The sequence below is a fragment of the Dama dama genome, chromosome 9 (assembly GCF_033118175.1).
Source record: "Dama dama isolate Ldn47 chromosome 9, ASM3311817v1, whole genome shotgun sequence".
Taxonomy (NCBI): Eukaryota; Metazoa; Chordata; class Mammalia; order Artiodactyla; family Cervidae; genus Dama; species Dama dama.
Genome location: NC_083689.1, coordinates 76,848,448 through 76,867,715, shown reverse-complemented (window position 1 = coordinate 76,867,715; position 19,268 = coordinate 76,848,448). Strand labels below are relative to the sequence as shown.

The window sequence follows — 19,268 nt, the reverse complement described above, 5'->3', positions numbered from 1 at the left end:
AAAAAAAAGAATGAATGACAGGAAAAATATGGCTAAATGCTGAGAGTTGGGGAATATGGAAAAAGAATTACAGGCATTCTGTGTGGCATTATGGCAACTTTTCTGAGACTGAAATTTCAAACTGAACAGGGGAAAAAAAGGACATTCTCTGTAACTATATAAATCCCAAGGTATTTTAAATGAAAAAAGCAACACACAAAAAAACTAAGTGTAGTAAAATATGTATTTTGCTATTTAAATAAAAAAGGGATGCTGAGAGTATAAACATAGAGAGAATAACATGCCAGATCTGAACTAAACTGATTTCTTCCACTGATGAAAAACTTGGGGTTTAAAGGGGATCAGGTCTGGCTAGAGAAGAAAAGATTTTTTTTTAATGTGAAAATCTGAATTGAGTACTATGTGAAGTAAAGTGTAACTCAGGAAAAAAAACAAACCCAGAATGCTTCAGTACTTGCCAAATACAAGTCCCAGGCTGGTTACCTCAGAAGGACCTGAAGAACATTTAAAACTACATTAGCAGGTCATCAGTTTCAGAAATTCTATTTCAGTGGGTCCAGCATAGCACTCAGGTAGCAGTAAAATTTTCCCGCTGCTGCTGCTAAGTCACTTTAGTCGTGTCCGACTCTGTGCGACCCCATAGACGGCAGCCCACCAGGCTCCCCCGTCCCTGGGATTCTTACAGGCAAGAACACTGGAGTGGGTTGCCATTTCCTTTTCCAATGCATGAAAGTGAAAAGTGAAAGTGAAGTCACTCAGTCATGTCCAACTCTTAGCGACCTCATAGACTGTAGCCTACCAGGCTCCTCCGTCCATGGGATTTTCCAGGCAAGAGTACTGGAGTGGGGTGCCACTGCCTTCTCCCTAGTTCCTAATAAAACATAACATGGTTTGGGAACTGAGGCTTTAACCAGATCACCCAGACCTGATCCCCTCTAAGCCCCAGATTCTAAGTAAATTAGAAATAGTTTTAGCCCAATGAAATAAGATTATAATCTAGGGAAAGAATACTTCACAAGTGAAATCAGAAAATCTGAACACCGGGTTTGTACTAACTCTGAAAAGAAGCCAAGGCTCACCTGTTATTCTTTCTTTCTGCTTCCTTATTAAGGACAAAAAATACTGTTGAGGTCAGAGTAACCTGACTATTACTTGGTACAGAAAACACAAATACCCTGCATTAATCAGAAGGAACATTCTTTGTAAATATATTACAAGAGTACAGCTATTTACTTTTCATTAAGAAAAATCAGTGGGTACAAGTAAATACAGAGTCTGTAACATTCTAGATTTCACGTGGTAGATTCACCAGGGCTCATTTTATTACTGTGCTTTGTATTTTAATGTACATTAACTATATTCTGCATCAGATAAGAAGGTGATTTTACATGATAAGGAAATTTTAAAAATTATAGCAACAAAACAGTTTAGATATCTGGTCCTTACATTTCAAAAAAGAGAAGTAAATACGAGAAAACTAAGCATTACCATGCCAGCAGTACATATTTATTATTATTCATGAATGGTCAAGACTTACAAGGCCCATTACTATTAGTATAACCGCACATATGAAATATCACTTAGTGACATGGAGTGAAAAGGACAGTTTCATATATATTTAAAAAATACATACACATACACACAGTCTCTCTCTCAAACATTCGCCGTTCACTGCTACAGAAGCAGGAGGTATCAAGCTGCAGGAGTTCCAATATACATAACATGTTGAAATGTCTCAAGCATAAAAACTGCACTTAGGTTGCAAAAATAAAGTTTCTTTCTTCAAACATTTTGATCTGAGCTCAAGCAAAGCAAACATGAACACCAATGATTTGTATCCTATTTAACACAATTTAAAACATAAAAGGATAAACAGTTGTAAAAGTCCTGAAAATGTAGAGGTTATTTATAGGAATGAACAATGCATTTCTTCCCCCTCCCCCAAAAAAAGTCTACAGCAGACGTGTTTCATCCTGGCTCTCAAATACTTGAAAATCATAATTTACTATATTCACACAGCAAATTGAGGCAGAACAAAATGAGAAAATCATTACTTCAAACAAGGCATTATTGCCCTTAAGTTTCCCTAGACAATTCACTAGTGCAAGAGCATCATTTACCTGAAAGATCATGAATCACAATTGAAGAGCACTCATACAAAACTATTTCCTTTTTTCTTTAAAAAGTGCCATGACTTCTTGACTTCTCGTTTTAAAAAACCACCACCACCACCCCCACCACCACACATACACTAATGAAAGACCGTCTGTCTCCATCTCTTGTCAATGAGGAAAGGCCAGAGTGACTCTTTGATTCCAATTCGGAATGGTGTTCGCTGGCCAATGCCCAAGGTCTCCAATTTGGAGCAATCAAGCTGAGCATTTCTCGGACGTTGTGCTCCTACGACAGGGCTGTCAGTTATCTTTAAAATAAACACACAAAATCAAAAATAAATGAGAAGTCCCATGATGAGGTTTTACATTCTCTATTTCCTTTTGCCCTCAGTGCAAGAAATATGATTTGATTCCTAGAAAAATAAATAAAACATCTGCCGCAATCAAGAAAACACTTTTTCTATAAACTTCACCAATACACATGGGCTCCTTTTTACACGGCAATTTAGAGAAAATTAACAATAGAAACTGCCAACATATAAGCAAAGTTCACTTTGATTAGTGCTGGAAAATAGTTATCCAATACTTTTAAACAACAAGAAAAATGTTATCCATAGAACACAACAGTGATGGACCTGGACTTCCAAGAAGTAAGAAGGCTACCTGTTTGTCTGTCTGTTTCGGCCAAGTACAGCTTGAAGGATCTTAGGTACCTGATCGAGGATTGAATTGGCCTCAGCGGTAAAAGTGCCAAGTCCCAACCACTGGGCTGCCGGGGAATTCCCAAGTAAGGTTCTAAATGCCATGTACTTACCGGTCTTAAGTGGCTGCTGGGGAGGTTGAAGGCATCTGCAATTGCACACGCCATTTCATACTTAGTCATCTGTTCGTTCCCGGACCAGTGAAAGGTTCCCTTAATTGATGGATCCTGACAAGGACACAAATAGTTCAAACTGGTTTCAAACTTTCTGAGTGGAGTGGAACAGCAACTGTGACGAGACAACTAACTTAAACAGGTCCAAGAAATATGACGTACTGTACCTTTCTGGAATGCTCTACACAAGATATCTAAAATCAAATTCCTATAAATCTCCCCAGTTAAAAATGGAAAATCAGTTTCTAGAATTTAGCTGTAAGGATTTTTTTCTTTAAATAAATTGCTAGTGGCTCTGATTTTATTTAGTGGAAATCCTAAAAGGATCACAGATTTTTATGAAACACAGACCAATTCAACTAGCATTTTCAATTATCCTAAGAAGCTAACACCAAAACTTAACAGAACCATTTTTCAGGATGAGTTAGTTAATCATAACAGCCTTAAATATTGTCATGGTATGTATTTTTTAAAAATATATAAATTTTGATGCATTAAAAAAACCAGTCATGTTACTATAAATATTCTAAAATAACTCAGTCTCTAAGTTTTCTTTCTGTAGATATTCTATTTAGCTCTAACTTTTTCAAATACTTAAAATGAACTATTGTTCAAATATCTAAAAGAATAATTATAACTTATTCTTACAGTGGCTGAAATGATTAAGGTTCTTCTGTGCCACTACCTAGATCTTAAATAGACATTACTTAAGACAGGCTTCTTACAAGACATCAGGCAAAGAAAAATACAAGTTTTCACTTATCTTGCAGTAAGAGAATGACAAATGGAGTCTATAGTATTTGACAAATAAAATCAAATATAACAGCATAAGTTTTTATTATTCATAAATACAGCTACTATCCAACTACTTTTTTTTTTTTTCTTTTTTTTTTATTATTATTATTTTTTTTTTCCAGTGGGTTTTGTCATACATTGATATGAATCAGCCATGGATTTACATGTATATATCCAACTACTTTTGCTTAGTGTCCTTGTAAATTTTGAAAAAAGCACTTCGGTTCTCACCAGCATCCTCTTCTCTGCTAGCTGACGGCACACGGTGGCCACGTCTTTGACGTGCGTGGGGAACCGCTGTTGCCAGTGGTCCATGTTGGCGGACTTGTTGCTGAACTGCACTTTATCAAACATAATAGTCACGGCACTTTCCTCAAGCCTTTCAACTTCTCCATACAGAACAGGAATTCTCAAAACAGCAGCTCCTAGAGAGTAATAAAAGCAGGTAACATTTCAAAGCTCACTGGTTCTTAAGTCTTGCTGTAAGATCAGAGTGTGTGGATTTAAGATACATTATCACAGAAAACGTGAAATATACCAGAATGACACAGCTCACCTATTTAAACAAATGTGATCTGGAGTATTTTTAAATGTCTCTGTCATGTGGGGTATTTTTATAATTATATAATTTTTTCATTATTGTGGCCATTAAAAATAAAACTGATCATGACAATTTCAACAAGTTTTTCCTAGTCCCTGATTATTCCTAGATTTAGAAAATGCAATAAAGGACATTTTGGGGACAAAATTCCTACACAGATTGTGTATTGCATTAATGCTAAATTTCCTAGGTGTAATAACTGCATTGTAATTATGTGAAGAACATCCTTGTTGAAGATACATGGTGAAGTAGTTTGGGCTCAAATTCAATGAGTTCAGGAAAAAAATAGTGTACATGTAAAACATGTGGCAAAATATTAACAATTGGTGAAATCTGTATAAAGGGTATATGAGTGTTCACCACATAGTCCTTGAAATCACTGACTAAGGAATGATGAGGTATTTTATGTTGGTCAATACTGAGGAGTTATAAAGGACTAGATAATTTACAATAATTGAAATTCAATGAAAACTATTTTAAATTAACTTACTAAAGAGCTGGGCAGATGACTTCTGAGTAACACAGGTTTGAACAGTGTGGTTCCATTTATATGCAACTTTTTTCATGCAGAGTATCATGTATAAGATGTACTGAAGTGGATAGCCTATCCTTACATAGGCATAAGGTGAGTGATATTTAATATAAGGTTCATGTGCTTTCTTAATGTTTTATAACTTCGTTTTTAAAGAGTTACATTACCATACAGTACGCCTTGTCTCTCTTGTAGCTAGAAAAACTCTGTATCAATCTATCATCACAGGTGAGTGGTTTTTAAAAAGAAAATTAACAGTATTTAGCTGTATTATGAATGACTGCAATACCAATGCCAATAGTTTTATAATGATTCATTCACTAGTGTATAGGCGAGGCTACCATGAAGCAATCGTTACTGGTTACACTGGCTACCATTTATGGCTTCTTCCTTACTGATTCCTGAATCATATTTGTAAATAAATATAAATTTCTTCTCAGATTATCTTCATTTTTGATGTGTAGTCTTAGTAATACATGACACGTATAGTGTTTTGTACCATATAAAACAACACTAATGTAGTTACTGACAATTCATCTTGTAAACAAATGAGGTAAACTTACAGTGTTGACACAATACTATATGTAATTTCTCTTATGATTTTCTTAATGTTTTCTTCTCTCAAGATTACTTTAGGAATAGTATATAATACACATAACACAAAATATATGTAAATTGACTCTTTATGTTTTAGTAAGGCTTGGGACAAGAGCTGCTGTTTAGTTTTAGTTTAACTGTTTGCTAAGTTGTGTCTGACTTTTTTGTGACCCCATGGACTGTAGCCCACCAGGTTCCTCCATCCACGGGATTTCCCAGGCAAGAATACTGGAATGGGGTGCCAGTTCCTACTCCCAGGGATCCTCCTGACCCAGGGATCGATCCTGCATCTCCTGTTTTGGCAGGAGGGCTCTTCACCACTGAGCCACCAGGGAAGCCCCTCTGTCAAGAGTAGGCTGTGAGCAATTAAGTTTCTGGAGAGTCTAAAGTTACACAGGGATTTCCAACTACACAGGGGTTGGCAACACTAATCCCGGAGCAGTACAAGGGTCAGCTGTATACTAATATATATTCAAAGACAATTTCCAAAGTATAATTTATAATACTAGTACTAATAAAAAACCCTAGGTGTTAATATGGTATGACTAGTAGGGGATGATTCTCAAGGATGTAGTACAGCCTAAGGCAGTAGTTTCAGTGCAAAGGATTATTAAATCAGATATTATGCAGCCACTGATATGAAAAAGATATCCTAGAGATGGCTCCATAAGAAATGAAATGCATGTATGTGGGGGGGAGAAAAATCAGGTTATAAAACAATATGCACATATGTTTAGAAATCCACAAAAAATACTTTCATAACCACACTTAGTGCTTCTCTGAGGAAGCACTGTAAGAGAACTCTACAGCTTTAGATTTTTTTAAAAAATTTTTAAGGAGGTTTTTTTTAATAATTAACACATTAATGTGTGTATATATATACACAAACACATAGGAAAAAAGAAAAACCATACAAATGACTGTGGATATACAAACACAAGAAAAAAGAAAAACCATACAAATGACAGAATACTGCAATCTAAGAAAAATGATACTGATCTTTTTTTTTTTTTTTGAACGATTACAAAAACCTGATTTATTTTCTATCTATAATGGTATTGATGTACACACTGACACTGGAAATGGTCTGAAGGGATTCATAAATTCTTCAGGATTTCAAAAATTCTTGTTTTTCTTGTTAACTACATTCCCTAGTTTTCTCCAATGGATTTATGTTCCTTGACTACTTTAAAAAAAAAAAAAAAAAAAAAAACAGGAACTTCCCTGGTGGTCCAGTGGTTAAGAATCCGCCTTCCACTTCAGGAGATGTGGGTTCAATCCCATGTCCAAGAACTAAGATCCCACAGGCCACAGAGCAACTAAGACCATACATCATAACTAAGACCCGGCACAGCCAAATAAAGAAAAATAACTAAATAAATATTTTAAAAATTAAGATACAGACACACATACACACAAATCTTAAACAAAAAGGAATCCTCAAAAAGAGTCAGGGAGCTAACTAAAGAGATGTGTCTTACCTAAATTGTTCTCCAGGACGGCCTTTTCTCCTTCTAATTTTGTTTTGCCATATAGATTTAGGGGATTTGGTATATCTTCCTCTCTATAAGGTGGGTTTGTTCCATCAAAAACATAATCAGAGCTAATGTAGATTAGAAATGCTCCAATTGCAGCTACAAAAAAAAAAAAAGAGAGAGAAAACAATCTATTAAATTACTACACAACCTGACGCTTTACTGGAATTTTAACAGCTTATTCATTAAAAGTATAACAAATTTCTTATAAGCCATCTACAAAAGTTTAATATTTGCACACACAGCAATCATTTAATTTTTATGAAGATTTTATAAAGTTGTCATTACCTGCTTCCTTTGCTAAATTCCCAGAAGCATTCACGTTAAGTTGAGAAGCAACATCTGGGTGATTTTCTACAACATCTGGCCTTCTCTCTGCTGCACAATGTACGATGACATGAGGCTAGAAGTTAAGCATTGATGTGTTTTTAGCCCAAAAAGGAATAAAAACAGAAGAACTATAGCCTTCCAACAGTAAATTAATTCATAGAAAAATGTTTATTAAAACATTCCTTCAACTAAAGAATCATTCTAATTTTTAATGTGGTTTTGTCACACTTCCCTTTTTCAACGTTCAAACTTCCTTAAAAATATATGTAGGCCCTGAGAAGGAAAGAGCAATCAAGCAGTCCCCAGGCAAAATCAGACAAAACTCTGGGGCAACAACCAGGCTTCTAAATCAAAATAGGCTTCATCCCCTCACCTGAGCAGGAGAAAAGGGCAATCATTTATGTCATTCATATGACCTAAACAGTTAAGTCTGTGGGAAAGGGAGAGGAATAGCAATTGCAAATTAAATTCATAAATTCTAATCTCTTAAATCCATCATTTAAAGAAAATTAAGCATCCATAAAAACTATATTGCCAGTTAAGTATTTAAGTATGCCACCTATATGCTAAGCAGTGTGTGAGGATCAAGGATTTCACAATCTAATGGAAAAAATGGGTATGTAAAGAGACCATTTCAATACTGTATGACATGAAGGTCCTTGGTAGAGACGGGGCATCTACTTCCCAGAGGAGCTGAGTCAGAGTTATGATTTGGGAAGATCAGTAATCAGAAGGGCTCATGTACCCACACATGAAACTTCCTCCTTCTCAGAAACTGCTTGAAGAAGCATGACCTGAAAGTTGCTGTCAAACTTACATATGCATAAGCTGGGATGGTTCTTAAAATGTGCAGTCCCAGGCTCTACCATAGGCTTACTGAATGAAAATCTCTGGGAGTGAGACATAAGAACAAGTTTGCCAAGTGATTCTGATGCAATGTTCTTTGGGTCATACTTTTACAAAGAACCTGAATTCCTGATTTCACCTCTTACTCAGAGTTATAACAGAACCTAATTCTTTCTGTAACTTTTCTGTGACCATGGCCAACGAGTTGTTTAACCTCTCTGAGCCTCTGTGATCTCTAAAATGGAAATGAGTCCCTTGGACTGCAAGGAGATCAAACCAGTCAATGCTAAAGGAAGTCAACCTTGAATATACAGTAATAGGACTGATGCTGAAGCTGAAGCTCCAATATTCTGGCCACCTAATGCAAACAGCCGACTCACTGGAAAAGACCCTGATCCTGGGAAAGATTGAAGGCAGGAGAAGAAGGGGGCAATAGAGAATGAGATGGTTGGATAGTATCACCCACTCAATGGACATGAGTTTGAGCCAATTCTGGGAGAGAGTGAAGGACAGGGAAACCTGTCTTTCAGATGTGCTGTAGGCAATGGGGGTCACTAAGTCGGCAACTAAACAACAAAAACAGATATGAGAACATCTACTGTGCAGTGACGTAAGGTTAACAGATACTATTTTCAAAAGGATTTGCAGCGGAAGGAGAGGATGGGACAAAATCGAGAGAGTAGCAATGACAGATATACCACCTTGTGTAAAATAGCTAGCTAATGCGAAGCTGCTATATAACATAGGGAGCACCGCTCTGTGACAACCTTAACAAGTAGAAATGGGGTGGGTGGCTCAAGAGGGAGGGGATAGACACACACACACACGGCTGATTTGTGTAGTTTTACCGCAGAAATGAACAATTATCCTCCAGTTAAAAAAATAATAATAAAGCAAAAAGAAAAAAAAAGCAAATATTTTTACCCTCAAAACAAGAAAAGGATTTGCATAGAAAGTGGTTCTTAGAAGAGTAATTCACAAACAGAAGCTTTTTACAAAATACTTCATTTTCTGCCTTTTGTTAATCTATATCTCAACCTATTTTTTTAAGGATGACACACTTTTCTATCCCCTCAAAAAAAAAAAAAATGTGCCCTGTATACTATTGTTGCTTAATAGGTTAAAAGCTTAAGTACTATAACTTCCTTGAGAACAACAGTTTTTATATCACCCAGACAGAATCACTGCAGATGGTGACTGCAGCCATGAAATTAAAAGACGCTTGTTCCTTGGAAGAAACACTATGAACAACCTAGACAGCATACTGAAAAGCACAGATACTGCTTTGCCAACAAAGGTCCGTCTAGTCAAAGCTATGCTTTTTCCAGGAGTCACGTATGGATGTGAGAGTTGGACTATAAAGAAAGCTGAGCACCGAAGAATTGATGCTTTTGAACTGTGGTGTTAGAGAAGACTCTTGAGAGTCCCTTGGACTGCAAGATTAAACCAGTCCATCCTAAAGGAAATAGTCCTGAATGTTCATTGGAATGACTGATGCTGAAGCTGCAACTCCAATACTCTGGCCACCTGATGCAAAGAGCTGACTCATTGGAAAAGACCCTGATGCTGGGAAAGACTGACGGCAGGAGGAGAAGGGGACGACAGAGGATGAGATGGTTGGATGGCATCACCAACTCAATGGACATGAGTCTGAGTAGGCTCTGGGAGTTGCTGATGGACAGGAAGCCTTGCACGTGGCAGTCCATGGGGTCGCAAAGCGTCAGACATGACTGAGTGACTGAACTGAGACAATTCTTAATAGTTTCTTGCTTACCAGCTGAGCTACCAGGGAAGCCCTTTAATAGTTGACTTATGCGTTAAAATAAACCATACCTGAAAATCATAAATGATGTGATGAACTGCATTAGAATCCAAGAGATTGACCTGCTCAAATTTTGGTCTTGCTCTTCTAAAACCACAGCCAACGGCATGCCAATTATTCTGCTGAAATTCTTTGTACACAGCTCTGCCAAGAAGCCCAGTGGCACCAGTAATGAGAACCCGCCTGTTGGGGATGTTAACTTCCTCCTAAAATGTGAAAGACGAGAAAAGAATTAATTAATTTGAAAATAGCCTTTCAACAAAATTAGCCACCATCTTCATTCACTAAACATTTCAAGTCTGAGTTATCTGCTTCATGTCCCATATGTATAAGTCTTAAGTTAGAACAAAGATCAATCAAACTGCATCAATAAGTATGTCACTTAAGAGAAAGTTTTAATAATCCTTCCCAAGAAAAAGAACCTAAGATGATACAGCAACGAATCACCTAGTAAAACGGATTTAGATTTCCTAACAGCAATAATGGAAAAACTTATTTTTAGGATCAATGATGTCCAAAGTAGTAATAAACATCAACTTTATGTTCTTCCATTTATAAAAATGCAGTTTAAAGCTTACTTATTTCCGCCCTGATCAAATATTAGGGTTATATTCTGCCAACATGTTTCCAAACCGACAGTTTTGCTCTTCAATTTTTAATCTCAAGTTTCCTTTTAAACCTCATTGACTTTATCATACTGTGATATGTCCAAATTAGAGAATTTCATATTTCATAGAAATTTATGTGAAAGAAAAATAAATTTGGTCCTTATAGAACTAACATTCTAAGTTTAACTAAATTGGTAAATATTCCTACATTGACTCTAAATTTACCTATTTAGACCAGTTAAAACTAATAAAACATAAGTAGAGGATAAGAAAAAAATAAATATTTTAAACTGATCTATGTCACTATTGTGAAAAAGGAAAAATTCCTCACACACTGAAATTTAAAAAAGAACTACTATTTAGGAAACAATTCCAATTATCTCTACATAGAAATTTCCCTTTTAGAATGTGAGGGTGGGATATTTCAAAAGAACAGCATGTATACTATCTATGGTGAAACAGATCACCAGCCCAGGTGGGATGCATCAGACAAGTGCTCGGGCCTGGTGCACTGGGAAGACCCAGAGGAATCGGGTGGAGAGGGAGGTGGGAGGGGGGATCGGGATAGGGAATACGTGTAAATCTATGGCTGATTCATATCAATGTATGACAAAAAAAAAAAATAATAATAATTAAAAAAAAAGAAATTTCCCTTCTTTCCAAGATAGGTTAACACCAAATATCCTCACAGATATTTGAATTAAGAAAACACTATTCAAAACAAAAAGAAAACACTATTCAAAACAAAAAACAATTTTTACTAGTCTATCAACTTGGAGCCTTTTAAATGTGAAATATTGGTTTAGTCACCTAATTCTGAGCTGTCAAAAACCTTAAATATATACACACAATAACCAAAGATCTTTTTTCCCTAGCCGTTAAGGCAGCTAATTGAACAGACTAAGAAAAAAAAAAAAAAAAAAAGGCCACCTAAATCAAGTATGTCTATCAAAGGAAAAACCAGAAATGAAAGGGCTGACAGAAACAGAATAAAGGTAAGTTTTTAAAGATATTTCTTCCTTAATTCACCCCACTTCAAGATGTTTTAGAAGCTGAAGAAAAATTCATCTAGGCTCTCCCTTGCAAAACTTGGCTCTAAGTCAAACAATCTATGCAAACAAAGATTTCAGCCAGCAAAATATTTTCTTTGAATTTTTGGCAAGAAAACAGCCCTGCAATGACTGCAATTGCTAAAGAGGTTAAAACAGGCCAGGTCTAGTAGAGATACAATCAGAAAACAATTTGCACAGGATAAATACCATAAAGATCCCTGGGAAAATACTATAAAAGGCCTATGAGTTGGTTTCCTCTGAGTTTCTCACATCACGCTAAAGAAGGAAAGGGATAGACAGTGGTTCTTGGATCAGTGGTTCACAGGTTTTATTCGCCTAGGACAGGAATCAACTGGAAGGCTTTCAGATCCAGGAGATTTGGAACTAGGCCTGATAATTGGCATTTCTAACAAGTTTCCAGGTGGTGCTGATGCTGGTGATTTGGAAACTGAACTTGAGAATTCCAGGAACATCCAAGAACTTCCTAAAGATAGCTCTGACTCAAATTAAAAAAAACTGCCATCTACCCTTCCAGAAGCAACAACCTCGTTACCCTTTTCCCCTTAAAAAGGAAAACTAGAAAAAGAAGTCAAAGACCAAACACCATGCTTGTAGGAACCACAAAATTACTGAACAGTAAAATAAGATCTCTGTGTACTTCACTGGTGAGTGAGGCACATTTTTTCTTCCTTTATCATCTGTTAAATGAAGGAAATAAAGATGCATCTTACAAATGTGTTATGGTTTGGCAGTCTTTTTGGCTTTTCAGTGCATCTTAAAATAAGAGTCCAGATAATCTTATAATTGAGAGCATCTGAGATTTGATGAAATATAGTATTAAGTTACAAACGCAGCGGGGGTCTTTAAGGCATATAATGTTCTTCACTTTAAAAAAGTATGGGTGGTTGCGTGGAGAAAATACAAACTTTGTACAGCCTGGGATGATCTGTAAGCTCCCTGGAAGAAAACAGCCCATGTTACCTAGTGGTCAGATGTCAGTGTGCAATAATTTTCTATATCAAAAGAGCAGAGATCTGAAGTACAAGCATTTTCTGAAACAAGAGATTCTGTACAATCCTCTTCTTGAAAACTCTCATGTGAGAGTTTTCCAAAGCGAGGAACCTTAAATCTAAAGATGTTACAGGTTTTGCCCACAGTAAAAGGAAAAAGGTCGGAATCTATCGTCTAGTCAAATGCATGCTGAATTTTGTCTCAATCCTTTGAACTTAATCCTTGGTTTCTTGATGACTAAATTTTATCTTCTCTGCCACAAACTGTGGCATTAAGAAGTTACTCGACTCTACTAATGTAAGTCGCTGGTAAAAGGATGGATTTGGACAGATGATTAAGGCTCTTATAGCTTTACAATCCTACAATTCTAACATTTTCCATATTACCCTTCCCACAGAAGATACCTGAATACACTGAAAGAAGTTTGTTTAAACTAACTTTTCTTCTTTTCATACAGTTCTCTTTAGAGAATCAATAAGCATGTTCTGTCACAGTATAGAAGCCAAAACAATAAGCTTTCATTCGGATTGCGAGTTTTTTGGTGGTTGGCAAATAAAATACACATCACTCTGAAATTAATAGAAGTCAAACAAAAATGTCTCTATTTTTGAGTCTCTATAAACAGAACTCCACCTGAAGCATCTTAAAGCAGTTTGATTCTTTTAAAACCAGAGAAATAGTCCTCTAAAAATAATTTCGGCTCATTACTCTATAAATTACTTTACTTCTGCCAAACACAGGAATGTCCAAACACCTCAAGGAACTCTAAATGGAGGAACAAAAAGCTGCATAGTTAAACCAAAGCATAATTAAAACCTGAAGATATTCTGTCTTCCTGAAAACTCTATTTCTCAATTTTTATTCTTATGAGTCAAGTATATTAAACATGACTTTAATTTGCATCTACCTCTTCTCCTATCAACTCACAATTTACAGAATTCAGTAACACCAGGTGACCAGATTTATACACACACACACAAAATGTTTGAAAAAGTAAGTACTAATAAATGAAGAGTCATCGCTCTTATTATGCCATCAAATCAAATAATAAGAAATTCTAAGGTACAGGACAATAAAAGGCTCTTCCAAAATGGTCCAAAACAGTACTCTGGGACAGTGGTTTCTACTTTAGCACACTTGGATTAACGTCTACTAAAAATGTTCTAGAGAAAGTCAAGAGTGAAATATCACAAATATTAAAGTAGGATCTTAAGTTTTAGTGGTAAATATAACTATACTTCGCGATTTTCAGAACCTCTTCAATTTGGCAACGTTTCACATTGATTTATTTGATTCTCACAACATTCCCCTAGAGATAGATCTTTGAGTAGACACTCCTGGACTTTGAGAAACTTTTTAAAATACCTAGGTGACACTGGTCTAAACTTCCACTGTCACCCTATTGTACCCCATGGCCAGTAATACGAACAGGAACCACCACAGTTTATTTCTCTAACATAAACTATAAGACAGTTCCACTAGGGAGTTTTAACTCTACAGGTTCTGAGAGAAGCAAATACGTGTCAAGCTTTTGGTTGTGCAATTTGAACGAAGGAAAACGCATTTTCATTTGTCTACTGAACTCACTGTTAAAACTGATTAAGCTTTATACACACACACATGCATACACAGTGCACATATACACATACATAAGCAATACACAACTTTAGGGACTCAGCATTGTGTGGGGTACACAGGAGCAAAACAGAGGATCAAACAGCTCATCCATCCTAACTTTACTCCCCAAACCCCAAAATGACTTGAAAACACTAAATATGCTGTATTTTGAAGGCGTAAAAATTTTGCATTCTCAAAAATAGCCATCACTTACACCTTCTCTTATATCCTTAAGATATACTGATCTTGGCATGAACATTCTTCTTATCCCCAGTACTAGATATATATCCTATGGACTGATGGGAATACTGAGGGGCCTGGAATGAAATAGAGATCGGAATTTATGAAGAAGGTTTATGCAATCTCTGCAGTGGTTCAAAGCCTGAGACAGTCAAAGAGATTGTATTTGAATCTGCAATCTTACTGAATGAAGTTGGACCAAAGACCTGCTCTCTTATTCTCAAATATCTGTAAAATGGAACAAAACCAGTATAATTATGAGGACTAAAATAATGCATATAGAGTGCACAACAGTGCCATGTATAAACTTACCTCCAATCCTGTTACTACTTCTGAAAAGCCACCTGGCCCCTCTTTTCTCAGAGATACGAACAGTTAAGATCAAAAAAGACGAACAAAGGATGAAAACGAAATTTAGAAAAAGTCAAGACAGCTCAGAAAACCCCTCTTCGTTCCTGAGAGACCGGAGGCTCGAAAAGTGAAACCCGACCTAATCACTTCCTGTCGCAGGGGCTGATAAACAAAACACAGAAGAGTGTGCACCGAGGTAAACAAACTCGGCGGCGCCGCCCTCGTCTCCAGGGGCCTCCGACTCTGGGAGGATGCGTCTGGAAAAACACTCGAGCCCCCGCCACCAGACTCTTCCCGCTCTGCGCACTCGGTTAATTACCACGAGACGTCTCTCCACCCCGCAAGACCCGGGCCAACTCCCTCACCTCCACCAACCGGCAGTCCCCGGGAACAAAGTGGATAGAGAGCTCTTTCTCCCGGCCCACCATGCCCGCCGTCTTTGCGCTGTCGTCGCCGCCGCCGCCGCCGCAGCGACCGCCACTTCCTTCAGCCCGAGATCGCGGCGGGCCGCAGCTCCAAACCCCCCCGGGCCCGCCTACCCTAGGTTCGGGCCAGCCCCCTTTCACCGCTTCCGGCTTCCGCCGCCAAGACCGCGCCTCCTGATTGGCCACGCTCCGCCGACGCCCCTGAAAGGGGGCGGGCGCGCTCGGGACGCTCCCAGCCCACGCGCCAACTCTTAAAGGGATATACGAAACAAAGGCCCTGGTCTTAAACTGGGAATACGAGTTTTGTTTTGGGGCCGGAGGGGGACACGGGGGGCGGGGGTCAAGAATATTTCGTGTGTTCTTCCTTCTCGACTAGGTAAGGAGTGAATTGGATCGCCCAGACTGTGTGCGGTGTCTAAGAATCAACTGAGCACATGATACCTAAAGCGGGATGGAGGTGGTGGTGGTGTAGTCGCTAAGTCGTATCCGACTCTTGCGATTCCATGGACAGAGGAGCCTGGCAGTCTACCGTCCATGGGGTTCTCCAGGCAAGAATACTGGAGTGGCTTGCCTTTTTCTTCCCCAGGGGAATCTTCCCAACCCAGGAATCGAACCTGGGTCTCCTGCATTGTGGGAGGATTCTTTACCAACTGAGCTACAAGGGAAACTCATAAAGCGGGATGAAACACTTTCAAGTCTTGGTGGGAGGGGTGAAGCGGAAGAGCAGACTGCACAACGCTTCTCTATCTATTGAGCATTAAAAGTTTTTCTTGAGAGCTTGAGAGAGAGACTGGAATAAAAACAAAAGTGTTGATATCTGCGTCATTAACACTTAAAGAACCCATTTGTCTTTCTGGCATGCCAGAAAGTAGTACGCACGAAATTCCGAACGTGTCACACTCTTCTTAACTAGTTAAAAATAAAAACCCGTAGGGGGCTGGGGGACGAATTATTTGGCTGCCCCTTCAAAACAAGGATTTTCGGACTTTTATCAGTAATTGCTGAATGAGTTATTGTAGGAGCCTGGCGGGGTACAGTCCATGGGGTCGCAGTCAGACACAACTTTGCGACTAAACAACAATAACTGGGACTCTACATTCTAGTGAACTTTAACCCGAGTCAAGATCAGCCTTTGAGAAGCACTGCCTTACAGGTTGCAGCGTCAAGCTACGCTAGGCGAACCTCCACTACCAAGAAAAGTAAAGGAACTAGGAGAAGAGAGTCTTGCTGAACCTTCCACCACCTGGGTTAACGCTTTTTTCAAGTCACAGATCAGAAGCGGCCCTAGTAGGCAACTGCAACTCATTTCCAGTTCAAACCCGAAAAGTTGCGTGTGAAATTTATTCGCAAAAAACCCGAGTATGGATCGCATAGGTTTTGCCAAATTTTAACGTAAATCTGTACTGTTCTTGTCCAGACACGCAGGATACCAAAGCCTTTAAAAGTCGCCCACAAACGTGATTACTGCTTGGGTCTTTCTAAAACATATTTTCATAAACCTTTTTTGGTTTAACCTTAGAGCTCAACACTAAGCAGCCTTTAAGAAAAATTTTTCCACGTCTGAGTCCGGTGACTTTCTTTCCTACCCAACCCCCAACAAGAACTCATTTCCTAGTTACTGTAAGAATAAAGTTTCTTTGGAACTGCAACAAGAGAGACTGAAGCTTCACACTTTTCTATTTTAGTTTTACTCCAGGCTGTTAATCAATTTAGCATTATTTAGAGTCCTTGAGAGAAACCCTCCTACGGGAAACCATGCATAATTTGCAAACAACAAAGAAATGGTGTGGGTGTTGGGGAAGCAGATTCAAGATCCTCTTGATCGTTTTTTAAAAGAAATTTTTGTGAAGTTTCTAGTTGAAGCGGTAATGCAATCTAATCTTTACAGAAAAAAAAAAAATTCTGTCCTACTTGAAGACGATTTAAGGACTTGCATATACAATTAGCATTTTGATTCTCAGAGCAGCCTTACCTGGAGTGAGGAACAAAAAGTTTACTTGCCTACATTTGAGGATCTAGTTTAATATTTGCCAGATAAAACTTGGGTATGGGTCTAGGGGCACATCTTCGTACATGGGTTTTAATCATCCTTCTTAAAAATGGAAGTTTCTACATGAATAAAAACGCCATTGTTATACAGACAATATCCAAGTTCCTGTGGTGGCTAAGTCTATAAATTTAAATAGAGCAATCTAGAGATAAAAGTTAGGTTAGCAGGTTCATTTCTTGCCAAGACAAAGAAAGCCTGGAGCACCCAACTATAGATAAAAGCATTATTTCTATAGAACCTTCATCTACATGAATGCATTTTAATCTGGTTAAGTGAAACTGCTGTTTTGGGCTATTTTTTTCAATTGAGACTTAGCTGAGCTCTCCATACAGGGTCAGTAATTAAAGCTGTTTAATTATTCCAAGTCCCAAAGTTATAAATCTTAAAGAAATGAAATACACTTAAAAAAAAAAAACACACACCCTTTTCAGCTTTTACATTCCCAGACGTTCACTGGGATTCTTGTAAAGAAACTCTATAAAACTCCAGACTGCTTTTCTTGAATAGCTCACTCTTACCTGTTCCATGTTCTCCGGCATTTCAGGCATGATTCCACAATTATCTGAGGAAAAAGATTTGAGATGGGTTTCAGCCTTTGCCTCCTCGGGCCGGGTCTTTGTTCTGCCTGCAGAGAGCGCAGGCACAGGAAAACGTGAGCCACAGCTTCACTCGACCTTTGAAATTAGCATTTTGAGTCGGATCCCAGAATCTCGTGCAGCATTCCACATTGCAGTAAACTGGCAGCTGATTCCCCGTGACAGTCTTGAAAATACCCAATGAGAAGTTTCATGTTGTACTGCCAGCCAAATAAGGTCCATTATCAAAACCATTAGGAGAACCAACTTAGAAAGAAATATAGATACAACCACAAAAAGCCTCCTGTGGAGACTTGTTGCAATTTTCTCTTGCGAAAGAAAAGCAAGAGCCAGCAGTTGGAAAGCACGCAGGCCATGCAATTGATTCCTATTCTGAAATAATTTATTGAGTTATGTCTGATTACAACAGAATCCGTTCGGTAAAGTTCTCCAGTGCTTTCTAATTAATGATTTCAAAAGACCGGTAAAAGGCACTGGTGGTAACAATACGCAGATGTTAAAAACCAACAGGTTATTTCCATTAACATGTCCTGTCCTGTTTGAGGAAATGGTGGGTGGAGTAGCTTTAAATTTGGCTGAACTTTAAGGACTTCTATTTCCCGTGATTCCCAGACTTACCAGCACCATACAATATATGAAACAAAATCAAGTGAAGCCTAGCAATCCTATTTTTAAAGTTTAAAGGGTATTGAATATACTCAGCTAAATTTTGAACCACCATTCTGGATTAAGGCTTTGTAACAATTTAACAACCAACAAAAAAATTGCCATTCAGATACTTCCTGGGTGTTCCAGCGGTTAAGACTTCCGAATTCCAATGGAGGGGTTGAGAGTTCTTAGCTACACCTTCAGTTCAGTTCAGTTCAGTCACTCAGTCGTGTCCGGCTCTTTGAGACCCCATGAATCGCAGCGCGCCAGGCCTCCCTGTCCATCACCAACTCTGGGAGTTTACTCAAACTCATGTCCATCCAGTCGGTGATGCCATCCAGCCTTAGCATGTAGCTAAGATCCTACATGCCTCAGGGTCAAAAGACCAAAACATAAAAACCAGAAGCAATATTGTAACAAATTCAATAAAGGTTTTTTAAAAAGTTGCCATTCATGTAGAGCTTTAGAAAAAGGTGACTTTTTATAACCTACTCCTATAAAGCACCTGGTAAACTGTATGAGGCATGTAGAGGGTCTGTAAGTGATGAAGAACATACAGTTTTAAAAAATTGATGAATTAAAGTTCATCCAATACTTCGGCCACCTGATGCAAAGAGCTGACTC

General features: G+C 38.0%; 1 protein-coding gene across 2 annotated transcripts; it reads right to left on the bottom strand.

The window, feature by feature from the left end:
- Nucleotides 1-1,283: 1,283 nt before the first annotated feature.
- Nucleotides 1,284-18,192, bottom strand: MAT2B (methionine adenosyltransferase 2 non-catalytic beta subunit). Of its 2 annotated transcripts, none has more exons than XM_061151901.1 (7): nt 17,919-18,192; nt 10,058-10,252; nt 7,337-7,451; nt 6,995-7,147; nt 4,015-4,208; nt 2,929-3,042; nt 1,284-2,422 (listed from the first exon to the last, which is right to left on the bottom strand). In XM_061151901.1, the coding sequence occupies exons 1-7, from the start codon at nt 17,946-17,948 to the stop codon at nt 2,252-2,254; spliced, it is 972 nt and encodes a 323-aa protein (XP_061007884.1). In that variant the 5' UTR covers nt 17,949-18,192; the 3' UTR covers nt 1,284-2,251. The 2 variants fall into 2 exon arrangements, with proteins under 2 accessions (XP_061007884.1, XP_061007883.1); XM_061151900.1 differs by lacking the exon at nt 17,919-18,192 and adding an exon at nt 15,291-15,469.
- Between the last annotated feature and the right edge of the window lie 1,076 nt (nt 18,193-19,268).